This window comes from Beta vulgaris, chromosome 5 (assembly GCF_026745355.1).
Source record: "Beta vulgaris subsp. vulgaris cultivar EL10 chromosome 5, EL10.2, whole genome shotgun sequence".
Classification (NCBI taxonomy): Eukaryota; Viridiplantae; Streptophyta; class Magnoliopsida; order Caryophyllales; family Amaranthaceae; genus Beta; species Beta vulgaris.
Genome location: NC_079206.1, coordinates 590,134 through 617,164, shown reverse-complemented (window position 1 = coordinate 617,164; position 27,031 = coordinate 590,134). Strand labels below are relative to the sequence as shown.

The following is a 27,031-nucleotide window of genomic DNA, read 5'->3' as shown; positions in this document are numbered from 1 at the left end:
TTTCTCCCCAAAAATAAATAGGAAGATTGGCCTGAAAACGGAGAGCCCGACCCACATTTAAGATATGTTGATGTTTACGCTCAACCCGCCCATTTTGTTGTGGAGTGTGAGTACAAGAGGTTTGAAAAAGAATACCAACAGCAGTAAAATATTCTTTAAGACAATTGAATTCAGTGCCATTATCACTTTGCACAATCTTAATAGTTTGAGAAAATTGACGATCAATCATAGCAACAAACGCCATAAACATGGAAAAAACCTCAGTTTTATCAACCAACAAATAAACCCAAACTGCTCTAGAATAATCATCCACTAAAGTCAAAAAATATCGAGCACCACAAGAAGATACATGTCTATATGGGCCCCATAAATCACAATGAACCTTTTCAAAGATGCGACTAGCTTTATGTTCACTAATGGGAAATTTAGTACGAGGATGTTTAGCACGAAAACACACCTCACAACCCTTATTCAAACTACCCTGTAAATGAATAACAGGAGGAAGTAACTTGATAATCTTTTCTGAAGGATGACCCATGCGTTGATGCCAAAGCTCCAAAGAAGGCACAACATCACCAACCGAAACATGATGAACAGAAGAGCCACCTTGAAAGTAGTAGAGTCCATTCCTCCTAACCGCTGTTCCAATCAGATTCCTCGACGGGTCCTGTATAGCACAAACATCAGAATCGAATTTAACAACACAATTCATTGCCGCAGTTAACTGAGAAACTGAAAGTAAATTACAATGTAAATGTGGCACAAAAAGAACATGAGTAAGAGTGAGAGAGTCCGATAAATGAACAGAGCCCTCTTGCTGAGCCATAACAATAGCACCATTAGGCAAGCCGACAGGACAATCAGGAATGCAAGTAATGTCAGATAATAAAGAAATATCACCAGTAACATGATTGGAGGCCCCAGTATCAATGATCCAATCAGTAAGAGTAAACATACCATGCAACCGGTCATCAGAAATTTTAGTGTTACCAATGAGACCTGCTAATGCTTTCCATTGATCAGCAGTAAACAAGGAGGAGGCATTAGCAGTGCCAATAACAGCATGCGGACCTGCAGCAGGGACGACGGCAGTGGCATGGGCGCGGACAGGCTCGCGGGGGCGAGCTGTAGAAGTGGTAGGGGCTCGGCCACCCCCACGACCTGCAGCAGCAGCTTTGCGCTCTTCCCACCAAGCTGGGTAACCATGTAATTCGAAGCATTGAGTGACCTCGTGACCTGACTTATGGCAATGTGTGCACTGAAGATGGGACTTATCCTCACGAGGGCGAGGACGAGTAGTAGAAGAAGACGTGGAGGTGCTGCCACGAGGAGCAGCCCTCAACGCGAAACTGACCACATCCGGTGGTTCATCTGCCACGGCCCTAGCCAAACGGACACGTTCCGCTTGCACAACCAATTGGTAGGCCCTATCAAGAGAAGGTAAAGGCTCCTGGGAGAGAATATTAGATCGAACCGTGGCATAATAATCAGAATAAAGCCCCATTAAAAATCCATGTAATTTGCCGTTTTCACGACGTGCCTCATGAAGTTGGCCTGCCGAGCACGCAGAACACCCTTCAATGAGGGGCTCATGATTATGAAGCTCTTCCCACAAAGCAGATAACTTACCGAAATATACGGCGACAGTCATCGTTTTGGTTTGCTCACAACGAGCGAGGGAAGACTTTAGTTGATGGATACGAGGGCCGTTAGCCATAGCAAAGCGAGACTTTAAAGAGTCCCATAATTTTTTAGCATCACGATACTTTGAAAGCGTACCTTTAACCTCCGGGGAGATCGTATTCATGATCCAAGAAATAAGCATGGCTTGAAGAGTACTCCAATCGGATGAAGTACACGGAGGAGAAGGAGAAGTGATGGTGCCGTCAAGAAACACCCACTTCCGGCGAGCTTCGAGCGCCATTTGAACATCCGACGCCCAATGATCATAATTGTATGTAGTAAGACGGGACGGAGTAATAAAGTCACCGGGCCTGTCCTGGGGGCCGAGGTAAAAAGGAGAGGTGGGAGGAATAATTAAGGGCGGCGGTGGTGTAGTGTTTGGGGAAGCTTCACCAGTCATGGTGAGCGACGAAAGGTAGGCGGCTAAACCAAGCCTGATACCATGTAGAATTATTTAGGTTTAATTTTGTGTTGACTTTCTCATTGCTTTCACAAGAATATATATGATACAATAGTAGTAGGTTACATCAAGGAGATTTAGTTTCCTAAAATATCTCAACACTTTTCACTGTGATCCTTAGTGATCTTTGATAGTCTTATGACTTTAACCTCCAACCCATAGTGGTTATTTTCTTTGTTTTTCACCCATAGGGTGTGTTTTGTGCCCTTAGAGGCTTGTTTGTTGCCCATAGTGGTTTGTTGCCCATAGAGGCTTTTATTGTGATCCATAGTGATCTTTGCTGTGACCCATAGTGGTCATTGTTGATATCGTGATACTCCATAAGAATCATATCACATTTCTCTTTGTTCTATCTCTTTTTCATCCTTCCTCTTGATCTTCCTTTTTCATTTTCCTTCATCTCCTCCCAATTTTAATTTGGATCATATGATCAGTTTTTGGATCCTGTGCATTTTTTGTTTAGTGGTTGGCCCAATTGGTGTAGTTGGAGGATTGTAAGTTGTATAATATTTTGGTGGTATCTGGACTTGGATTAGTATCGGTATAATTGGTGTGATTGGAATGGTACTTGACAAAGTATTATGGAATTCTACTTCGACAGTCAGAAGAAAAATTTTAGCAATTGATGAGTTCCTATTCTACTCGTTCCTTCTAGCCGTTCAAAAGCTAGTAAATGAGACAAGAGGTGGTGGTGCATCATTGTGGTGTTTCTGGGATTTGCGTTCTTGTTGATGCATTTTTGAGAGGTGTTTCCTGCTGCTGCTACATTGTCCGTTGTATGTTGTGTTCTTCCCGACAATATCGCAACAAGAGTTCTTATACTTCAAACTGGAAATGATTGTCAACCATTTCCAGTTTGAAGGGAAATGTTGGAATATATAGTTTAGTATAAGTTTGTTAGTTAGTTTCCTTGATTTCAGTTAGTTTGTTATTAGATTAGTAGTTATAAATACATGTATTTGTACTCATTTCAATATACATCAGAATAATAGAATCTCTGTATTTTTCCCTTTCTCTCTCCTCTCTTTGTTCAAAGCTCAACAACAATGGCTACTCTTTTCTTCTTCTTCCCTCGTTAACCTCTCAATTTTAACAACTGTTGCATTCCATGTTGCTCACTGAAGTTTTCTCATACGGTTTACTATCCATCTTAATAGTGTGTTAATATCCTCCAACTAAGTATCCATGCCCATCTAGTGCTTGATGTCTTTCAAAATTGGTTTGTTGTAACAGCATTGGAACAACAAATGCCCATGAGTCTCAGGCATCACTCCACATAGCCAACAATCAGTCTAAGTGTTGCTTTCATACACAACTATTCTATCTTATGTGTGTAATCTCCCTCTCATTGCCAACCAGCTAATGAAATTATGCTTGGGAATATTAAGTCTATTCCACACAAAAGCATCCCAATGAACACTTTCTCTAGGATCAATCAACTGTTGATACACCTCTTTAATAGAGTACTCTTAAAGCCTTTGGATCTCCTGCATGCTACACGAAAGCTTGATCTGCTCTATATTCTCACACTCTTTTCCAGTACCAACTGCTACCACTAGATGACTAGTAATCCCACCAATCTGCTTCCTTTATATACACATTGTGCACCCACTTCACCTACATATTGTCCTTTTTGTTGGCTACTGTTCACACATATTTACCCAGGCTCGCTCTATTCCAACTTTTTTTCACATCTCTGAAACCCAAACCACCTATGCATTTGCTCTTGCAAAGTTCCTGCCAAGCCACATATCCCCCTTTAGAACTAAAGTAATTTCCAGTCCACAAGAAGGCTCTACACACATTCTCAACATCATGTATGACTCGTTGAGGGAGAATAAAGATTTGAGCCCAATAAACATGAATGCTCATAAGGACACGGTTGATAGTTTTTAGAGTAGAGAGGAGATTGAATAAAATATGGAGAAGTTTTGCATTAAACTTGCTCAATTAATCTCAATACAATAAGTGCCTTTTATATGCTTATAATAAAAAGTAACTAACCTAAAAGTTAGCCACACTACTAAGTAGTGGAAAACATGTCCTATACCATATCCTCCATAACTACTATTCACTAATCACATTTTAATTATAAAATAAATTACCCACTAACTTACTACTAGCCACTAATCCAAATTGTTAAGAAAATCATTTGATTACTTTTGAAACATAATCCAACAACGGTTTCAATTGTTTGACAGAGCATATGCCCTAAAGACATAACAGTATACTCATAACTCATAAAGTATACACCGACTTATAATCTCAATAATGAGGTTCAAGTTTGTTATAACAATATAAATCTCCAAATACATACTATGAAAATATGAATAGATTCAGTTGGTATGGGAATGGGATACATAAAATTTTGACGTATGTATGCCTGTATCCTAGATATTTCAACATACATGGTCGAAAAAAATAATTTCTTTTCTTTTTTATCAGTAAGGAAATATATTTCTAACCAATAAAGGATATAATCTAAGGTCTTTTCACTTTGAGCAAACCAAAAACTAGCTAGGTTGGATTTCTCATAAGAGAAAAGAAACACACTAGAGCACCGATGCACATTCTAATGCTATGAGTCATTCTATATATCTTTCCTTATTATCTTTTTAGGAATTATTGTATATTTTGTAGCTATAACTTTTAAGATAACCTTGTGTTATCTTATAGATAATCAAATTTACATTTGTGAACCTTTTTTATACTTAACTAAAACCTACCAATAAGAAATAATATTTAAATTTAAATTTTGAGACACTTCTAGGAAAAACATCGCAAAACTGTTTCTTTGTTTGAAATGTATTTCCTGCAATACTCCATTTTAAATTTATCCATATTATATTATTTTCTTACTACTAACTTTCGTATCAATCCTTACCATAAGTATTCATAATTGCAATCGATCAATTATCGCAAAAAAAAAATCGACGTACTAGAGGATGACCATACATTTTGAAAAAGAAACCATTGACTTGTCTATAAACGGTGGAAGAGATCGGATATCTTCTGGAGCTTTTGCTTCTATATTTATTTTGATTCTAATAAGCGAGCTAATGTGTTTTCATGGATTGTGACTGTGCTGTTGTACAAGTAATCAAGTATTACTTAGTTAAGCACGAGTTTGACGCAAAGATTGCGATGTATGCGGCTATACGCCATGAATCGAGTCAATCGGCCAATCCCTCAGTCCGAAAAATAACAAGAAAAAGATATCGAGCCAATCCGCTGACTTTTAAGCATATGCCTGATTCCTAAAAGCTGAATAACGTGATAATTTTATAATTTTTTTAAAAAAAATCAATAAATAGGAGAAGTTATAATTGTTTTTGTGTTAGTTGAAAGTATAAATGTAAAAGATGGTGGACATTTGACACTAATCCAGTGTATAAGTTAAAAAGACCCTAACTTACTATAAGAGACTCCCACACATGAATAGATTATGCGTGATTGTGTTTGATGTAGGAATTTAAGTACTATAAGCGGAATTTCATGATGAATCAATATATAAACACTTAAATAGGATTACATGCATATACATTCAAGGATCACATAATAGTTTAGAATTAACCTTTGAAGCGTGATTATTTCCACAAAGCTCTTTGAGATCCGGAGATAGAACCGCAATTGAGATTCCTCTACTAAGTCCATCAATTCAAATCAACGCTCCACCAATGCTGATGGGAAGGAAGAGGGACTCTCTATTTCTTGGAGCAGTATTATGTAGCTTTTGAAGAGAGAGAAAATATTGGAAGAATACTGACTACGTTATTTTGTAATTCCTCCACCTAATTATAGGAACAAATTAAGTTAGGAATCCTCTCCTTTTCTTTCTCTTTGGCCGGCTACCCAAGAGTCCTTCATGGGTTCTAGGTCTTTCTATTGTAGATCCAGATTGTGTAACTGTGACCTCGTAGGATCCATCTAATTAGACTTCGGGTTTATTATTTAGTAAACTTGAAATTTTATAGTATTTTCTAACAACACATATAGACGATCCAATTTAATGAATCTATTATCTCCATAATATAATCGATGTTATACATAATAATTGCATTAAACTCGATGACATAATTTCTTCATTTGATAGTTATTCCACTATAATTCCTGCAGTACTTCACCTAAAGAGGTGAATAGATGGCTTAAGCAAATTAACAATCTAGACTCTAGAGGACAGTATAGCGAGCCGCCCAGGGGATGACCGTACATTTTGGAAACGAAATCGTTGACCTGACTATGAAAATATAGCTACTATAATTAGAGCTTAATCACTGAGCTGTTGCATTTTCATTGGCGATTGCTGAAGTGTTTAACACGATTCTGACGCAACCTTTTGCTACAATTGTGCCTGAATGCAGCCAATCTGAGTTTATAGATAATACGGAAATACAACTAAATATAGTAGTTTTACATTATCCTGACTCTATTAATTCATTTTCATAAATTCATTGTTCTGATGAATATCAAATCTATCTATATGTTACATCTGATGCGGCCCACTTGTCTCCAATAACTTTATTTATTAATCACTTCCTTTATTCTATTCCAACCTAATTTGTGTGGACCCGGTTCACATTAACATTAGTTTGCACCCGGTAAAACAATGTATCATTAATGAACAATTCACGTGGAAACTCACTATATTATGCAAAAACCCACTGTATCATTCACACCCACACTATATCATGCAGAAACTCAATATATTATTGAGACACACTCACTATATCATCCAAACACACACACTATATCATACATAAACATAAACTTACTACTCTCTCCATTTTATTTTAATTGTTATACTTTGATATTTTACACTATTCACAAATTTCACCTTGACCATCATTTGTAATTTATACGTGGATGAAAATATAGTCATGTTGGATCTTGTTAGATTCATCATAACATGTATTTTATTAATATATATTTTTTATAATTTTTACAAATACAAAACTAAAGACATATGTCCTCAAAGTTTTGCATTGGCATGCGTGAAAAGTGTAAGTGTGTAGATTAAAATGAAACGGAGGGAATATATATCATTTACACACACTATATCATACAGAAACTCACTATATCATTCAAACACACACTATATCATGCACAAACTCACTATATCATTAAAACGTTCTATATCAAGCAGAAATTAACTATATCATTTAGACAATCGCTACATCATGCAAAAACTAAATCATTCTATATGTTAGAGCACGTATCATGATATATACTACGCAACTTAGATCTTCCTGTATGTTAAAATATTTTAATTAATTCCTTCATTGTATTATTGTATATAATTTCACATTATGTTTTACATTAATAAAATATTACTATATTGTATATAGGTTCACTATATCTCTGTAGAACTCATGGGCCCGGCCCGCCATTTACTCAAGCTTGCGGGCCAAGCTCGTAAGCAGGCCCGACCCGGCCCATGCCCACCTCTATATACACCGGATTCCTTTGAGTTTTTTTTAATTCCATAATTACCCCATATGCAAAATTTAGGGAACATCAAAACGGCCGGGAACACTAAGCACGGTTGACTTGACAATAATTAAGAACCTCGCACGCACTACGCTTGTTAAAATAGGAAAACATTTCGCCCATAACTGAACGGTGAACACCTCGGGAATCATGATGAACACTTGTTATCTTTTCTGTTATGACCTCAAAGAGTTCATTTAGATAGTAACAAATATAAGTATAAACTATTTCGTATCATATATATTTGTATTTATGCTGCAGATTGCATTAAGGAAATTTAGTTACTTAACTGAAAGATTAAAGTTCAATATTAGCTAGGGCTAGCTTTTAGCAATATTGTAATAGCAATTGTCCAAGCAATATCAATTTGTGTGTATTAGTGAAATAATTATTTATAATATGTATTAGTGAAATAATTATTTATAATATGTATTAGTGAAATAATTATTTATAATATGGATCAATTATTGTAGTTATATATTTATATCTAAAAGCTATATAGTATGAATAATTATAGTATTATGGTAGTAAATTCATTAAAAAGAAAGATATTTGAAAATATGTTTAATTGAAAATAACCTTAATCAAATAACATAATATATTGGTATGGGTGAAGCTGGGGGGAGGGACCTGACCCCTGCATGCAGCCACTTTGCCACCCATATATTTTTAACGTGACTCGTGTAGGATTTAAGTTATACCTTATTAGTTTAGGCTTTATATCAAATAAATGATCGTGTCTTAGTGGTAAAGTATGATAAATGGAACTACGTTTTTGAATATGAGATCGAAGGATCAAATCATGATAGACATTAAATTTTAGGTTTTTTTTTTACCAAGCTTTTAGAGAAAACTACTGTATAGACGTATAGTTCTCGTGTAATTGCATCCAACTGGCAACACCCATTTTCTTTATGAGTTTAACTTCTATGGTAGTTCTACAATTCTACTCCTACCTTTTGACATTTGTTAAGTTTCCTCATGCATTCTCTTTTTCTTTTTTATTTTTTCCCCTTAATTCGTACTTCCATCGTTTCTTTTTAAGTGACACATTTGCATAGTGTCTGCTATTCACAGTTTAAACTTTAATTAGCTTTGCTGATTTACATTTTAGGAAAAACATAATCATGTGGGATCTTGTTAGATTCGTCTGAATGTGAATTTTTTTAATATCAACTTTTTATAATTTTTACTTATTAATAATTGAAGATATTAATGGTTAAAATAATACATTGGCAAACGTGAAAACAAGAAATGTGTCACTTAAAAAGAAATGAAGGAAGTACAATTCTACTTGTGTCGTCCTTCCCCAATTCAGGTATGTACTGTAAGTTCTATTGACTATCAATCTAGAAATAATAGCAAACAATAATAGAATATCAAATAATAAAGCAGGAAAGAACACACCAGAAATTTTACGTGGAAACCCAAGAACTGGGAGAAAAACCACGAATATGCACTAGGAATCGATGAATATTCAAGAAAGATTACAAAAGCACTCAAGAATTCTCTCTATAACTTTTTCTCTAATCTGTGTTTAAAGATGAAGAATACATTAATCGTAATTAGGGCACCTATTTATACCCTCATTAAGAAAAACCGGAAAAAACACGCGTCCTCGATAGGTGCGGGCACACCATCCCTTGGTGCGGGCGCACCAGCCTTTGGTGCGGGCGCACCAGGCCTCAGGTGCGGGCGCACCAGGCCTCAGGTGCGGGCGCACCTGAGTCTTCTGCCGTCAGCTTCGTCAGTTCTTCGTAAAACAGTCACAACTTTCTCGTTTCTCACCGGAATTGAACATATGACCTATCGTTGGAAAACTCTCGGAACAAGCTATCACCTCCACTTTGAATCACCTCAAAATCATTTATATATTGAAAGATATGACCATTCAAAGTTAGCCTTATGCACAATATGACGTTTTTCCTTTACGCAACCTCATCTCCACACCCATACACCTTCATGAGCTCCATATACTACCATATACCCAACATGTACGACCAACTTTTTCATCTTCTTTTATTCTTTGTTTATGATTTATTGCTCCTGCTTTCTGCTTTCAATCATTCTACCTCTCAAACTCACTTTTATTTGTTTTTGACTTTTTGTTTAATACATTAGCACTTTTTTTGTCTTTTGTTAATTGTTGATTGTTTAATTTAATTATTGATTGTTTAATTTATTAATTGCTTTTCACTCAAACAAATTTGTTAATTACTTCGGATGCGAATGGAGGATGATTTTCTTAGTGATATTTTCGTAATGTACATTGAAAAGCTGCTCGCAAAAAGATTTTGATGTAAACTCTTTAATTGATTTGATCATATCTTTCAATTTCAATCATTTTAACCGCTTAAAGTTTTATTTTAGGTGTTCCCAAACATTGTAATTAATTCTAACACCTGAATATTTTAGCACCTTATTATTTTAGGCAATTAAAATACTTCCCCAAATAAACCCTACCTAAGAAGGACAAGAGGATGTATTTGACCATTATAAATCCAAAGAGGCTAATTTAAAAACCACTCGACACGGGAAGGAATTATGGTCAAAAGACCAACCCAACCAAAAGTTTAAGCTGATGGTTGGAGTCTCAAGAATAGATTTATACTCTATCACTCCCCCTCACGTGAGAGCTCATTGGGCTTGAAGTGTGGATGCAGCACATGCCTCCCTTATACCTGGCGCTAAATATTCCACTTAGAAATGAGGGGTGTATGAGATTTGAACCCCATGACATTTATGTCACGCTGGCTTCGATACCATGTCAAAGGACCAACTCAACCAAAAGCTTAGGCTGATGGTTGGAGCCCAAGAATAAATTTATCCTCTATCAATTATTTCTTAAATTTTTTGTTAAGTCGTTAGTTACTCTCTCTTCTTCGATGTGAAACAACTAAGCTACGTACATGGAATTCAATACTTTGACCCTTCAAGAAATGTCCAAAAGTTTTGATTGGAGTGGAGTTGATTTAACTGTTTATTAGAATCAATGATCAGAGCATATAGGAGCTTTAAAATTTTATCTTTGGTGAAAAGTGGCTGAATTTTAATCAGAAAACCAGTAATACCACTACTGAGGAATATTGGAGCTATAGAAATTGAGTCATACCTATGTGTAGGTTTGGTTATACGATCATGCAGCAAAGCAAATTTAAGCTTAATTTAATTGGCACCAGTGTGCCATGCATGGGTTAGTTGGTATTTGGTTCACGGTTCTGTTTAAATTTGCTCAAAGTTTTACTACTTTTGTAATTTCTACCCATCGAAGTAGTACTTCACCAATTGTTAAATCTGCATTAACCTTATCCTAATGTCGTTAGTTCAAGTTTACAAACATTACGCTGAACGTAGGAAGAGAAACTCAATAAATTCTTAAAATAAGGTTATGCACTAGAATCTCATCCATTACATGAAATCTAAATAACATTACAACATCACACACACACTATAATTAAAGCGACACTGAAATAAAACTTATGAACTCCATTAAAGCAAATTAGCATTGACTAGTCAAGCTAAAGTGCCTGTATTATTTATTGGAGCTCGATCAAAGCAACTAAAACATCACATTACATGCATATACCATCTTCTTATTCATGGGGTTACTTATATATTACCCTAATAGATGGAATTTGATGATAATCTTATGATCAAGGAATTGATCAACATTAAAGATGGTATATAAATTAGAGGCTGCATCTGTAACCAGCTGGGTAGGCGTGTCCACACTGGTTAAGAAGCAAGGTCAAGGCAGCATCGACGTCGACGACGATGCCCAAAAGATTAGCCTTAAGAGCAAGGCATAGGCACACTGCAGCCTCAAGATCAACAATGCCAGCAATGAGTGGGCAGCAAGATTGTTTGCCGAGGGGTAATCCATTCAGCAGACCAACACACACACTTAATGCAGGGTAGCCACCGTTGACAGAGCAGGAGGGTGTGTTGGCAGCTGAGGCAAAATTACATAAAACAAGGTTAAATGCGAGGATCAATGCAAGAGGTGTAGAGCTCTTTGAAGCCATGGCTTTCGACAAGGAGGTGTTTTTCAAGATGGTTTTTTTTAGCTAAAAAGAGAAGGGTTTGTTTTGGTTGTGATGAAGGTTGAAGGGAAGATGATGTAGTATTTATAGGCTGCATGGAGGGTAAAAACGTAATTCAAGAATACTATTAAGTTTGGGGTAATACGTTACAACTTGATTCAGCTACAATAGAAATTTCTCCTATGACTTGCATGGAATCGCATCCATGTGCTAATTGTGGACTTTATTTACAAGATAATTAAAACATCACTCGTACAGTAATGTTAAAATCATCATCTTATTTGTCACACTGTACTCTCTCTCTTTCTCCCTTAGGCCTGTCCTCCCCAACTTATTATTAGTTTAGTTTAGTTTAGTTCAGTTCAGTTCAATTTAATTCAGTTCAATTCAACTGTTTTATGCCGAAGAAAACAGACCTAGTACCATCACTGGACCCTGGCGCAGTATACGTTCACATAATAGGCAGTGGCGGTGAAGAAGGGTCATTGCCGGCTCGCCGCCATTAGAGTGTTAAGCTTAGTTCATGTTAAAATAAACACAAGCAAACAAACCTACTATACCTATAGAATTAAGGAAGTATATGTAATTGAAATTAGACCATTATTTTATTTGATAAGAGTAAGTGATATTTTATACTTGTAACCGTTTATAACCTGGGTCCTTAATTACAAATTGAGCAAAAAGGGTAAGGAAAACAACTATTACCGAAGAAGTGTCATTTTACAGCATAAAACCAAAAACAACACTCAGAACAGTTTAAAATTGAATTGTAAAAAAAACTCGTATGAACCTCATAAACACTAATTAGTGTGCATCCAATAGTCTTGCGTTGACCTGATTTACAATAATATTATTGTGGACCAAAATCACTTATTTTATATAGTGACCCCTTTTTTCCATATAATGAACTTTTTAATTTTTAAGTTACATTATACAGTTATTATCTACTATTGTATCTGTTTTTTTATATATAGTAACTCTTTCTCACATCAGTTTATCATGATGAAATTTTTACTTTGTAACATAATAACCTTTTTTTTTTATAGTTAAAGTTCATAATTTAGATATATTCATCTTTTATATATATATATATATATATATATATTATATATATAATATATATTATATATATATATATATATATATATATATTTAATATATAATATATATATATATATATATATATATATTTATATAGTGATCCTTTTTTTTCATAAATCACATGAATTAGCATTAGGTCCACTCTAATTTAGTGTGGGCCAAGGGCCTGTTCTCTTCGGCATAAAACAGCTGAATTGAATTGAACTGAACTAAAATGAACTGAACTGAACTGAATTAAATTATAACTAATAGTAGTGATAATAATATAATATAATATTATTTAATTAATAATAAATTTATAATAATGATTTATTATTAATAATAAGTTATTAGATAAAATAATGATAAATTATTTTAATAAATTATTAAATTATAATAAATTATTGTGAGATAGATGGATTAGTCTGTAATAAACAGATAAACTAATAACTTGACGACAAAAATTTGAATATTGAAATACATAATATACTTTATCACCCAATGCTTAAAAAGAATGTTACAAATTTAATAGGATGAGTACATTATTTTCCATATTTTTTTACTGTAATTTTGCAAAGAGCTCAAAAGCTTTCCTTTTTTTTCAAATCTTTTTGCTTTGTCGTTGATCGGTTGCTTTGATTGTGTTAGATTTTTATTTTTCTACAGTTATGCGTCTTTACGCTTTATATTAGTTGAGATTTTGGACTCGGAAAAATAATCCTAATCGAATAAGTATTAGGTTATTTTTTTTCTTTCACCAAAATATATAAATATACGCACGTTATTTTTAAAAGCAATAGTAATAGGAGTAATAATAACAATAATAATAATATAATAATAATAATAATAATTGTAATCATGATATTAATATTTATAATAATAATAGTAATGATAATAATGATAATAATAATAATTATCATTGTTTTATTATCAGAGAACTAAATAATTGAACTGAACTGAATTAAACTGAACTGAACTAAAAATAAATTGGGGAGAACAGGCCCCAAATCCATATAAGTTTCTTACTTCAAAATTAGTTCTATAGTTTATGAAAATGTGATGTATTCCGTTAGCAGCTTATGATGATTTGTTGGATTGAGCCATTAGTGACATATTATTAGGAGTTTATGTTGATTTATTTAGTGGAGTTAGTAGGATAATAGTATGTTAGTGTTTTGTTATTTAAGGTAATATTCTTACTTCTATTTTGTACGCAAGTCTTTAATATAGTAAGAGTTTGAGTAGTATCGGACTTGTTCTTCTCTTTATCTTTTGCAATTCTTTATTTTCCATCATGGTATCATATCAAATGAAATGATATAAGCATATTCGGTTTTAAGGAAAGAATGTTGTTTATTTTCCTGTATGTTCAAGGACGAAGCCAGTAATTGAAATTTAATGGGGTCAAGAATATTTTAAGACAAAATTATTATTTATATATATATATATATATAATATATATATATATATATATATATAATTAATATATATATAAAGCAATTAACAAATTTTTTGGAGTGAAAATCAATTAACAAATCAAATAATAGTAATTACCAAATCAAACCATCAACAACTAACAAAAGACAAATAAAGTGTTTAGATAGAAACTTCTTAATGTATTCAGTAAAAAAGTCAAAAACAAATAAAAAAAGTGAATTTAAGAGGTAGAAAGATTGAAAGCACAAAGCAGGGGCAATAAATCATAAATGAAGAACAAAAGACGATAGTTGGTCATACATACCTGATTTTGAGAAGGAAGGAAGTATCGTACAATTGTAGAAATTAATGGGAAAAAATAAAAAAGATAAATGGAAAAAGAAAAAGAGTACGAGGATGGGTAAAGTAGCTGCCGGTTGAATGCAATTACACAAGAACTATACAACTTCTTCAATTCTAGAAGCTTAGTAAAAAAAATTCCAATTTAATGTTTACAATAGTTTGATCCTTTGACCTCATATTGAAAAAACCATTTCCATTTACCATAATTTACCACAAAAGCAAGAGCATTTATCTGATCGAAGTAAAACCCAAACTAATAAGATATAACTTAAAATCCTACAAGAACCATTTTAAATATATATGGGCCGCGAAATTGGGTTGCAGCATGATTTTGTCTCAGCTTATTGTTTGAACAAGGGACTTGATATGTTGGCTTTGGGTTCGTAAAATATTAAGTGGTCGATATGTTTGAGCATATGCCCTAAAGAAATAACAATAGACTCATAACTTAAAGGTATATATGGGCGTACAATCTCAATATAATGTGGTCCAAGTATGGTATAACTTATGAGATATGAATGAATCATGATCTGATTAGCAGTTTGTATGATATAGTAAATTGTATGCTATAGTAGATTTTCCATGGCGATCCTGTATTCTAAAGAAAATTCAATATGGTGGAAAGAAAATTGATTTCCTAAAATTTGTGTTTATACCGAGTACTCCCTCCGTACCAATAATATCGTGAAAGAGTTTCATAATGACATAAAGTAGTTATATAAGTTCGCACACGTGACATGTTGTTATACAATACGTTATAGTGTAACATGTTACACCTAAAAACGCACTCCATTAAATGACTATGTTTTCTCTTGTAATTTAAAAAAAATATGAAGATTTCCTCAACTTCTGAAGATTCCCTCAACATGTGACATGTTGTTACACAATAAGTTATAATGTAACATGTTGCACCTAAAAACACACTCCACGAAATGGCTATGTTTTCTCTTATAATTTAAAATAATTATGAAGATTCCCTCAACTTCTGATTGTAACAAGATGCCAAATAGAAGACATGTTTTTGACACAAAGTGAGTAATTGATTAACTTGTCATTAGTTACCCTTTTTGCAATCAACAAAAACCTACCAATATGAAATTATCTTAAAATTCAAACTTTGTGACGTTTCTAAGAGAAACAAGACAAAATTGTTTCATTGTTTGACATGTATTTCCTGCGTAATACTCTATTCAAAATGTAAATTCAAAGTGTAGAAGCTTTAGCAAATAAAATTGACAATCTAGGGGATAAGGATTCATTTATTGCAAACAATTAACTATCGAGATATGGGGGAATTGTGATAAGTGATTACCGTACGTTTTTTAAAACGGAACCATTGACCTGGCTATGCAGATTAGCTACTAATCCTACTATAACCTATGCAAATATATTAAAAGTACCTATCAAAGAGAATGGTGTAACATGACATTATGCTCAATTTTTTAATAAACATGTTTATAGTTTTATTAAATAATAATAACAATATGTAATTATTAAGATTTGAACACATGATTGTATAAATGTGATAGGTTAACAACTAATCCACTACATTTTGAATGCTTATATGCAATTATAAAGACATAGACATGCGTTTTGAACTCTAACACTTTTATTAAGTAATTACATTATCTTACCTTAATTTCATTGAGATTGTTATTTAATTTTTATACTTAAATTCCTTAAAAGTTTTTGAAACAAATTATCATGCAATAACGTCCAATTTTCAATTTCACAGTATAAAAAATATTACGAAAACGTAATAAAATCAATTATAGGATTTACGAATGATAATATATTTGATAATTGTAACTAAATAGGAACATTGTTCGGATTGAAATACTAATTAGAATTTTATTAAGCAAGCTAATGTGTTTTTATTGGCTGTGCAGAAGTGTTACCTACTCGAACACGAGTCTGACGCAAAGTATGAAACGAGCCAATATCCGCCTGTCCAAAAAAATAAAATAGAGCCAATCCGCTGAGTTTTTTTAGCATATTCTTTTTTTTTTGACATGTACTTTTTAGCATATTCTGGATTAGGATTCCGTTTGTTTTGGAAAAAAAGTTCTATATGAAAATTGATATTCCCATTTTTCATTATTTGGTTGAACGTTGATTTGATATAGAAGGATAACTAAGATGGAAGAGTTTTTCATCGTTTTGCAAACATTTTACTCCAAAATTTAAACGAAAATAATGTCCTCAACGGTTTCATTCTCAATATCTCCATTTTGCTCTTGTTAGCTTAATAGTTTTCCATCATTCCAAAGTTCCAAACAAAGGAAACTAATATCCATTCCACCAAAAATATTTGTCATGGACTATGTTTTCCACCAAACCAAACAGACCTTAGGTGCCGCACCATATAATACTTCCCCTTTTCCTCAAAAAGAAGAATCACTCTTTGAACTTCATGCATTTCAATGCATAAATTTGGCCAGTAATATTTTTGATTACATATTTGTTAAAATTATATAAAAAAAAAATCTATGAAAATATTCATTGAAATAAATCTAACAACATATTATCACTCTTTATATAACTAGTAAAATATTGTGATCAAAATGAGATATATGAATAATGTATAATCATAGTGTTTCACTTAGAGAACTAAGGAAGTAGTACATTATAATGCAGTATTAAATGCATAGAATATTTCCTCTATTCTATTTTAATTAATTTTCTAATGGTCTATCTAAATCAATTTTCAAAAGAATAATTAATGTGTCCAAACAGATTTTTAAAAAAAACGACCCTACATTTTTTTAGTATTATCTCACAAAGTAATACCTCGAAGCACCCGGGATTCTTTATAAGTCGTGTTGCACACCATAGTAAGGTTTTTGGCGACAAAACTAACGAAAATGAAAGCTATAAGTCACACTTCTGGACGTCCTGGGGGTCCGTGCACCAAATATTATGGGATGCCTCAAGGGGATATGGGAGGGTATATTAAAGACTACCACGGCTTTGAACGAGATTAAAAACGGCTTTTACGACCGTGTCGGTCCCATTCCGTGGTTGCACCACAAAATAATAAATGGGTCTTTTGGTGGCTTTCCGGGGCAATGCAAATTGTGAGAAGTACCAGGGATGCATTATATGTCGTGCTGCATCCCATAGAAAGGTTTTCGGCAAAAAATTTGACCGGGCCCGAAGGAGCCCTAAAATGGTCGAGATTGAAGGTTATAAGTCACGCTTTTAGACATCTCCGGGCCTGTGCACTGAATGTTGTGGAATGCCTCGTGGGGATATGGGAGGGAATATTAAGGACTCCCACAACTTTGAACGGGCATAAAAACGACTTTTACGAACGTTTCGGGGCCATTATGTGGCTGTATCAAAAAATCATAAATGGGTCGTTTGGTGGTATTCTGAGGCAATTCAGATGATGCGAATCCCTCGAGTTGTACTATAGGTCGTGCCGCACAGTATAAGAAGGTTTTCGGGGAAAATATGTCCGGGGCCCGGAGAAACCCTAAAACGATCGAAATTGAAGGCTATAACTCACGCTTTTTGACGGCCCCGAGACCCATGCACCGAATGTCGTAACGTGCTTCCAGGGAACATGGGAGGGTATATTAAGGACTCCCATGACTTTGAACGGGGATAAGAACAGCTTTTACGACTGTTTCCAGGCCATTCCGTGGTTGCACCACAAAATCGTAAATGGGTCGTTTGGTGGCATTCTTGGGCAACGCGAATGATGATAAGCACCCGCGATGCATTATAAGTCATGTCGCACCCTATAGGAAGGTTTTTGGCGAAAAATTTGACCGAGCCTGGAGGAGCTCTAAAACGGTCGAAATTGAAGGCTATAAGTCACGCTTTTGGACGTCCCCAGCGCCGGGGCATAGAATTTTGTGAGATGTCTCATGGGGACATGGGAGGGTATATAAAGGACTCCCACAACTTTGAACGGGCATAAAACAACTTTTACGACTGTTTCGGTCATATTCCGTGGCTGCACCACAAAATCATAAATGGGTTGTTTGGTGGCATTATGGGGCAATTCAGATGGTGCGAAGCACCCAGGTTGCATTATAAGTAGTGCTACACCTCATAGGAAGGTTTTTGGCGAAAATAGAACCAGGTCCAGAGGATCCCTGAAACGGTCGAAATTATTGAAGGCTATAAGTCAAGCTTTTGGACGGTCCCGGGACATGTGCGCCAATTGTCGTGGGATGCCTCGATGGGACATGTAAGAGTATGTTAAGTACTCCCACTACTTTGAATGGGAATATGAATAGTTTTTACGACCGTTTCGGAGGCATTCTGTTGCTGCACAACAAAATATAACTTGGTTGTTTGGTGGCATTCTAGGGCAGTTTAGATGTTGCGTAGCACTCGGGCTGCATTATAATTCGTGTCGCACCCCATAGGGAAGGTATTTTAAATACACAAACTTAATCATTAGTGTCTTTAATTGTTCATTAGCAGAAATTATCAAGTTAACATTTGTAGGACATACATGAAGACAATCACAATATCTTTTCATAATAACATTATTTTTATTTATTTCTAAACAAAACTTAATCAAAACTTAGTACATACTACTACTCCTTTTATCTAGTATGATTAATATATAAGCTTAAACATAATCATGTAACATGGTGTTTGATTCGTTTTGATGTATACTTTTAAAATATTAAGTTTAATAATTTTGCTTATAGATAATATATAAAAGATATTAATTGTTAATAATGTTATGCATTGGAAAACATAAAAATCAATATGTGATGAGTAAATTAGAATGCGAGAAGTATGTATGGATAATTTTTAAAGTCAATTTTGTATTTGTTTTAGGAAAAAAGAAAAGAGTAATTGCTGGAGACTAGAGTTGGACAATAGAATAAAACTACATACAATAGTCGCGTTTATTGCAAAGGACCGAAACTGGTAGTGTAACTTTAGGGGAAAGAAATCAAAAAAGGAGGAAAAGGGGAGAAGGTTAAAGTATCATAGTCTATTGAATTTTCAATTGGGTAGCAGTATCAATTTGACGAAATGGAAAAAAGTATACGTAGAAAGCAAGTATGGCAGCATCCAAAGTCGAACACAAGACCTCACGGTATATCTATTGTAGGGGAAATAACTATTGGGCTACCTCATGATAACCAACAACGGAACACGGAGACGTCTTTAAACTTCCGAAGTTAATTTGACGCAGGAAAAAAGTAATTTGGGGGTGCTGTGCCACTCAGGTCACTCGAGATGACCAACAATGTGGGCCAATCCAGCCTAGCCTATCTTGTGGGACATGTGGATCGAGCCTGTTCCAATTTGCCTCGAAACGTGACATTGATGGGTGGATTGTAGGTCGCTTTTTTGAGTCCAACCCACGAGAGCCCACTACTAAAACCTCCTAGTTTGGTCCATATATAAAATCAGTCCAGTCCACCCCATGAACCGGAATAGTCCAGCCCAAGTAAGTATTCAACCAAATTGTGTATATTTTAATCAAATTGTATATATTTTAATCAAATTGCATATATTTTAACCAAACAATCAAATTCAAAAATAATCAAATCATTCATTTTAATAATTATATAATTTTTTTTAATTAGTTTTAAAGGTTTTATGTAACAATAATGAATAATTTCAATGATCCAATAATTTTGAAACAAATTCTATGCAGGACCACCACACGGTCCAGCCCGTTAGGTCCCCGAACCATGAAAACTGGTAACAAACCGGTGTGGGCCAAGTTTTTTCATCTCATGGACCAGCCCGCCCAAATCGTAAATTTCACGATCCGATCCTAGGCCATGAAATCTCAGCAACTCACTAAAGCCCAAGAACTGGCCTGACTAACTCGCACTAGTGGCCTTCTCTACAGGTCACTAAGTAGATTGACCCATGCCATATTAATGATGATATGGCTTTATGTTAATGGTTGAGACTTGAGAGAGTGTAACACATGGAGTATTACAATTTTTCTCACGTGCTTTAGTTATATACTTGTTTTGCTTATTCGGGGGAACGCCCTAAATTATTTTGGTGCGTTAAATTTACTGTTTTTTGCGAGGATATACTAGGGTAATAGGACATTTTGTGGGAATATATACTTCACAGATTTTTTTTTGTGGGGATATACCAACCTAAATTTAAGTTATGTTAAAGGGTACCAAAAACACAATTTTCGACGAGAAAGTCAAATTTTCAGCCTTTGACTTGCTTAATCACTCTTTGTATAGAGTGTGATATGCAATTGCTTTTATTACATTAATTTTCCTCCAACTTCATCATATTCACTTTTGTGACTCATTTGCGAGTTCCTATCAAGTCAAATGCCGAAAACTTGACTTTTTCGCCAGAAATCGTGTTTTCGTACCTTTTAACATAACTTAAATTAAATTTGATATATCCCCACAAAAAAGTAGAGAGGTATATCCCCATAAAATGTCCTATTACCCTGGTATATCTCCAAAAAAAACTCTTAAATTTAATGTTATTTAGGATATTTTTTTTTTTTTCATTTGTCTATTTGTTCGAATTTTGATTGTGTTTTGTCTTTCTCTCAATTCTGAACGGGTGAAAGACATATAAATAAAATTGCTAGCCTTATTTGTTGCGACTTGAGCGTAAGATATTGACATACTCTAATTGCTAGCGATGCGAATTGGGATTATGAGTTACCTTACACTGTTGTTCATTATGTGCTCCTTCTTCGCCTTACATGTGTTTTCAACTTTTATGATCTTTTATCAAGAAAATAAATTGTAGATTACTCAACTTTACGGTTCATTCGGTGGTTTGACGTACAATCCATATATTTAAGTGCTTGAGCGGGAGAGAGCCAGAGAGGCGACACGTAAAGGCTTATTATCCATTGGGTTCCACAAGCTCGATTAACTTAACTTCATTGAAGCTCTATATTTTACAAATTTAAATGCGAACATCAAAACGGGATCGCTAAGCATGGTTGACAATGTTTAAGAAACAGCCTCACTTCTTTTTTAATTAGAAACAACCTTACGTTTCGTTTGTATCGTAAAAGACAAAAGAAGTATTTCCACTACGAGCACTATTATGCGATCTTGTTGTATCTTTCTTCAAAGTATTTTATTTTGGAGTATATTTCTTAACAACTTTCAAGAACATTCATGAGGCAAGCAGGCCCGTCTCGAACTATATAGAGGCCCTGCGCGATCTCGTATTTGAAAAATTCAATAATGTAATAGCTCATCCATACTTCACATAATCATATTATGAAAAAAAAGTAGTCCAATTAAGTAGATAAACTTTTTCTTTTACTACTTGAACTTTCTCTATTTTGGGGTCCTCACAATTAAGGGTCCCTGTTCCATGGAACATGTTGAACATGCTAAATTGTGAGGGCCCCAAAATAGAGAAAGTTCAAGTAGTAAAAGAAAAAGTTTATCTACTTATTTGGACTACTTTTTTTAGACCTTTCCGGGTACGTTTTGACAATAAACATAATAGAAAACATAATTATTAAAACAATAATATATAAAGAGAAAATGAGAGACTAAACTTGATTGAATTGAAGATGAATATGAAAGCTTGAATCTTGAATCTCCAAAGTAGTCATAGAAAATAAACTAGGGCATAAATTAGAGAGAAAAGTAGATAGGAAAAATAATGTGATATTGAAAATGAGTAAAAATGGATGTCCTACCCTAATTAGAAAACCTCTAATATATAGTTATAGCTCCTAATACTAGTAAGGAACCAAATTACAAGATAAGGAAGCCAAATAAATCATTAAACGGCCAAAATTATTAAAATCGCGTGTGCGTAAGAAGTTTCTAGCAGACTAGGCCAACTTTTAAAGCCCATATCTCTCAAAATACAACTCGCCTTGGGCCATGCGACCTATCGTTAAAAAGCTATTCAAGCCTACTTTACAAAGCCATTGAAATCAACCCAATATCAACATCAAGTCAGAAGTTATGGATAAAAGAGTGAACTTGACTCAATTTTCACAATTCTATCAATGAATTCCAACTCCAATTTAGCTCCAATTTGCACTGAAATACATCCAAAATGATCCTTATCAATGTATCTTTCTTACAATTGCTCCTAAGTAATCAAGCTTGTCCAATAATACTCCAATTATGTTCTCGATGCCTGAAATTTAAAGAATACCATAAACGCATAAGAGGAATAATATTTCGCAGATTAATTAATAGCATGCAATTTTGAACTACAACGCACCTAAATGCTCCTAGAATGCAACCTAAATGCATCTAAAACCTATATAAAATACGACACATCAGCGAAGAAGCAATAATGCGCATATACTTGTAAACAGGACTGACATTGATGGATAGGATGATTTTTTGGAGTGTCAGGCGGATAAACAAGACTGATAAACAGAAGGATCTAAATTTATTTTTGAAAAACAATAAATGTCGTCTTGTTTGTCTCCTTGAAACTAAAGTCAAGTCCAAAAACTTAGGGGCCTTGTACTTGGATTGTTTAGTGGGTGGGCTTTGACCTCAAATAGCATGTATTATCCTGGTGGAAGAATAGTTCTTGCTTAGAATCCTTCTGAGTTCCAAGTCAGTCCATACTTGTGCTCAAGTCAATTGATGCATTATAAGATTTTCCCCAAACATGGTAAATAATTTGACTGTTCCTTCATTTATGCTCATAATTTGCATAATGACAGGAAAGTTTTATTGGAGGATTTGTGTAGATTGGCTACTGGTATTAAAAGGTCCTGGATATTAATAGGGGACTTCAACAGTGTCTTGAACACATAAGATAGAATTGGAAGTGATGTAAGGCTTCATGAGATTCAGCAATGTGTGAATACTTGTGATGTGGAGGATGCTAAAATTTGTGGCAATTCCTATACTTGGAACAACAAACCGTATGAAAATCTTAGGTTTTTTTTTCTAAGCTTGACAGGGTGCCTGTGAATAAATCATGGAGTACAAATTACCCTACCACTGAGGTGTGCTTTAAAAATGAAGGTCACTTTGACCATTGTCTAGCTGTAATCTCTATTTACCCAGAGATAGTAGCAGGTAAGAAGCCTTTCAAGTTTTTCAAGATGTGGCAAACAACTCCTCAATACATGGAGATTGTGACTCAAGCTTGGAGACAAAATAACTAAGATGTATCAACTGGTGTAAAAGCGGAAAATACAAAAAGGGGATTCAAAGAAATACAATAGAGAAGCGTTTGCGGATATATTGCAGCTCAAGAAACAAAAGCTAATCAGATAGAGTTACTCATAAGATTAAACAAGGTTACTCATATGATCAAACAAGATTACTGATATGAGGTCTATTATTGTGTACCTCAATAGTGATTCTAATTCTAAGTACACTCACATGTGAGGAGGAGTGCTGAACCCATATTTGTTGTGCACATGTAAGTTATCCCACATTGGAGAAAGAAAAGAGAAATAAGCGAGAAGAGTTACTTTGAACTCTCCTCCTTATTTGATTGCCCAAACCCATTTTCACTCCTACTAGATTTAGAGAAAGCGTGATCATGGAGGAGATGGGCATGGTGGTTGGGAGTTTGGCAAGAAGAGAGAGAAATAATGTTCGATGATGAGGAATTTACGCCTGGTTTTTAATTTATAGGTGTGGCGGGAAGGTATAAGAGTTTGCATACATCCAATGAAAAATCGATAAAATTTCGGTGTAACAATAATGGCAAACAAAAACATGTGTTAATTATGACTTGAAATCTTGTGAATGACATAAGGTTAACTTTGAATGCACATATCTCTAAATCTATAAATGATTTTTATGTGATTCAAATTGGAGGTGATATCTTGTTCAAAGAGCTTTCCAACGATAGGTCATATGCCCAATTTCGATGAGAAACGAGAAAGTTATGACTGTTTTACGAAGAACTAACGAAACTGTTTCGTCCCGGGCCCGACCGGGCGGATTTCGCCCGACCCGGTCAGGCGGTGCGCGGTTTTGAGCGCTGAACGCGTTTTTCGATATATTTTTCGTTTTAAAGTTATCTTTTAGGGTTTGTACGAGGTTCCTTATATTATAAAAGGGCTTCCTAGTGTTCATTATTATTAACACAACTTATGAAACACTTTTAGCCTCTAGATTTAGGACTCCCTGTATTATTCTCTCTGATTTTCTCCATTATAGTGAAGAAGCTCTAATCCCCCACCTGTGGATGTAGGTCAAATTTGACTGAACCACGAAAATCCTTGTGTTATTTGTTTGTTCATCTTTATAGTTTTCTCACCTTATAGCTTCATTATTTCATTGATTTTCTGTTCCGCATTAATCAAACTACCACACCGATTTCCTAACAACATGTTATTTTATTATCAATCTCGTACAACGGTACAACATAACCAAATACAGAAAATAGAAAGAATTTCAAAACAGGAATTAAATGAACCATACATGGAGATAATACGTATATCAAATAATACAACAGTTATCAGATAAGAAGGTAAAATTAAGCACGGCGTGGAGGGCATTGGAACCCAGTAGGTAGCGTGCATCCACATTGATTGACAAGAGCAGTAAGATCAACATTGAGGTTGAGGTTAAGAAGGCCTAGAATATTGGCATGAACCGCGGTGCAAAGGCAAGCGGCAGCATCAAGGTTAATGAGGTTACCTATAAGGCTGCAGCACTGCTGTTTTTTAGGAGATCCAATGCGAAGATGAACAAGATCAAGCACATCCGCGCACACATTCAACTTAAGGGTATCAGAGGGGCATGTCTTAAGAGGTCGGGCTACATATGAAGAGAAGGCGAGGTTAAACAAAACAAGGTTCAATGCAAGAAAGAGAGCAACTGAGGCTGTGTTTTTTGGGGCCATTGCTAGTTATAACTTATCACTAATGCTTAATTTCTGTGATATATTCTACAAGAAACCAACACAAATAAATCAGTAAATGTATGTTTGGGTTTGATGGTGAAAAGTACAGGAAGTTTGAGCTATTTATAGGTTGCAAGGATGTGATAATGTGAAGGAATATCCTGCGATATTTAGCTGGATGAACATGAATTATGATATTATTAACTAATAATGCTCAGCACATGGTTGGTATATTGAGCTAGCAGCCCGCGGGATCCGAATTGAAATCGAAATAAACCATTGTTTTGCTTGATAAATGTATAGATTTTTTTAGTCATACATGCAAATGGGAGCTATGTTATCATTTTCAAAAATGATAACAAAAGCATTCAGTTTTGATATGATATTCCAAGTCAATCAATTTGCGTTTGTAACATTTCGACCAAGATGCATGGAAACTCTACTCTATATAATATCTAAGGGCCCGTTCGTTATTGTTTTTTATTTTCATTTTTCAGTTTTTTTTAAACTAAAAACCAAAAACAGGAAATTTAAAAAATGGTTTTCACTTTTCAGTTATTAGTTTTAAAAATAATCATATTCCCAATAAATTTGATTAATTTTTTTTTATTTATTGGACATATATTATATGACTTTGAAAATCAAAAAACCAAAAAATAGAAAATCACAGTAATACCGAACGGGCCGTAAGCTGCTCATTTCCACCAAAAAAAACATCTTGACCCATAGCAAGCTGCAAGTAGCTAGGGATGGTAATCTGTGTGGTGTATTGTGATCCAGCAAGATTTAATAAACCAAGACTGAATTTTTTTGAAGTGGAACAAAACCAACCCCATATAACTTAGTTTGCGGTAGCGGATCCAGGAATTTGTGTATGGTTGGTCACAGTGACACAAATCTGCAATACAACCAATGACCAATACAATAAAGAAAACCTTGATAGAAGTTCAATTTTAAAGCAGTAAATATTATGTTTGTAATATTAGAGAAATGATAATTATTCAATCAATTTTCAAATCATATAACATGCTAGTTGCACTCCAAACCAAGTTTCTCCAATTTTCATTACAATATTCATTCACTCAAATCGATCATTCATAGCCAAGATTTTAAGCTGCTTTTATAAATGAAAAGTTATTATGATTGTTACTTCAAATTAAAATTTTACATTTATCTTGGCATTACTGAGCTTAATAATAGAACTATGATTGGAAACAACATTAAATTTTTAACTGATGCCTTGAAACTACAAAACAGCCCCTATCATTTCTTCTTCTTAAGAAAAAAGACATAGAGAACTTCAAGAACTCTCTAAGATTTTCGATTAGAACCACAAACTAATTAAATTTCTTAGTTTTCACTTGCGATTATAAGTTGACCATGCATAATTCATTGATGATTCATGAGATCCCGCCTATGCCGGGATCATCACAACTATTATTACTATTTTAGTATGGCGAGAGATGACATTTTGGTGATGATTTCATGCACGACACATATTCTAACTTTATGCGTGCACCGCCTGCTTCAGATTGTATGACGACGAATTAAGATTTCTCTTTAGCATTGATCCACTATATTAAATGTGGGGTACAAGTCATTAATGCACAACTTGATCACTACGACACAAAACATTCTATTTATTTTTTTGCTTACTCGCAGTTTAGTCTCTTCCTTTGACACCGTAATAATACAGTCAATGCACCAAAATATT

The 27,031-nt window shown here is 34.4% G+C and overlaps 2 protein-coding genes across 2 annotated transcripts; both read right to left on the bottom strand.

Annotated features, from left to right (window-relative positions):
- Positions 1-11,319: 11,319 nt before the first annotated feature.
- Positions 11,320-11,655, bottom strand: LOC104892112 (putative lipid-binding protein AIR1). The gene has a single exon (XM_010677944.2). The coding sequence runs from the start codon at positions 11,653-11,655 to the stop codon at positions 11,320-11,322; it is 336 nt and encodes a 111-aa protein (XP_010676246.2).
- Positions 11,656-24,948: 13,293 nt separating this feature from the next.
- LOC104892110 (putative lipid-binding protein AIR1) lies at positions 24,949-25,317 on the bottom strand. The gene has a single exon (XM_010677943.2). The coding sequence runs from the start codon at positions 25,315-25,317 to the stop codon at positions 24,949-24,951; it is 369 nt and encodes a 122-aa protein (XP_010676245.2).
- Between the last annotated feature and the right edge of the window lie 1,714 nt (positions 25,318-27,031).

Bases quoted from the DNA above. Each gene is read 5' to 3' on its own strand.
- LOC104892112 (XM_010677944.2), bottom strand. From the start codon at position 11,655: ATGGCTTCAAAGAGCTCTACACCTCTTGCATTGATCCTCGCATTTAAC.
- LOC104892110 (XM_010677943.2), bottom strand. From the start codon at position 25,317: ATGGCCCCAAAAAACACAGCCTCAGTTGCTCTCTTTCTTGCATTGAAC.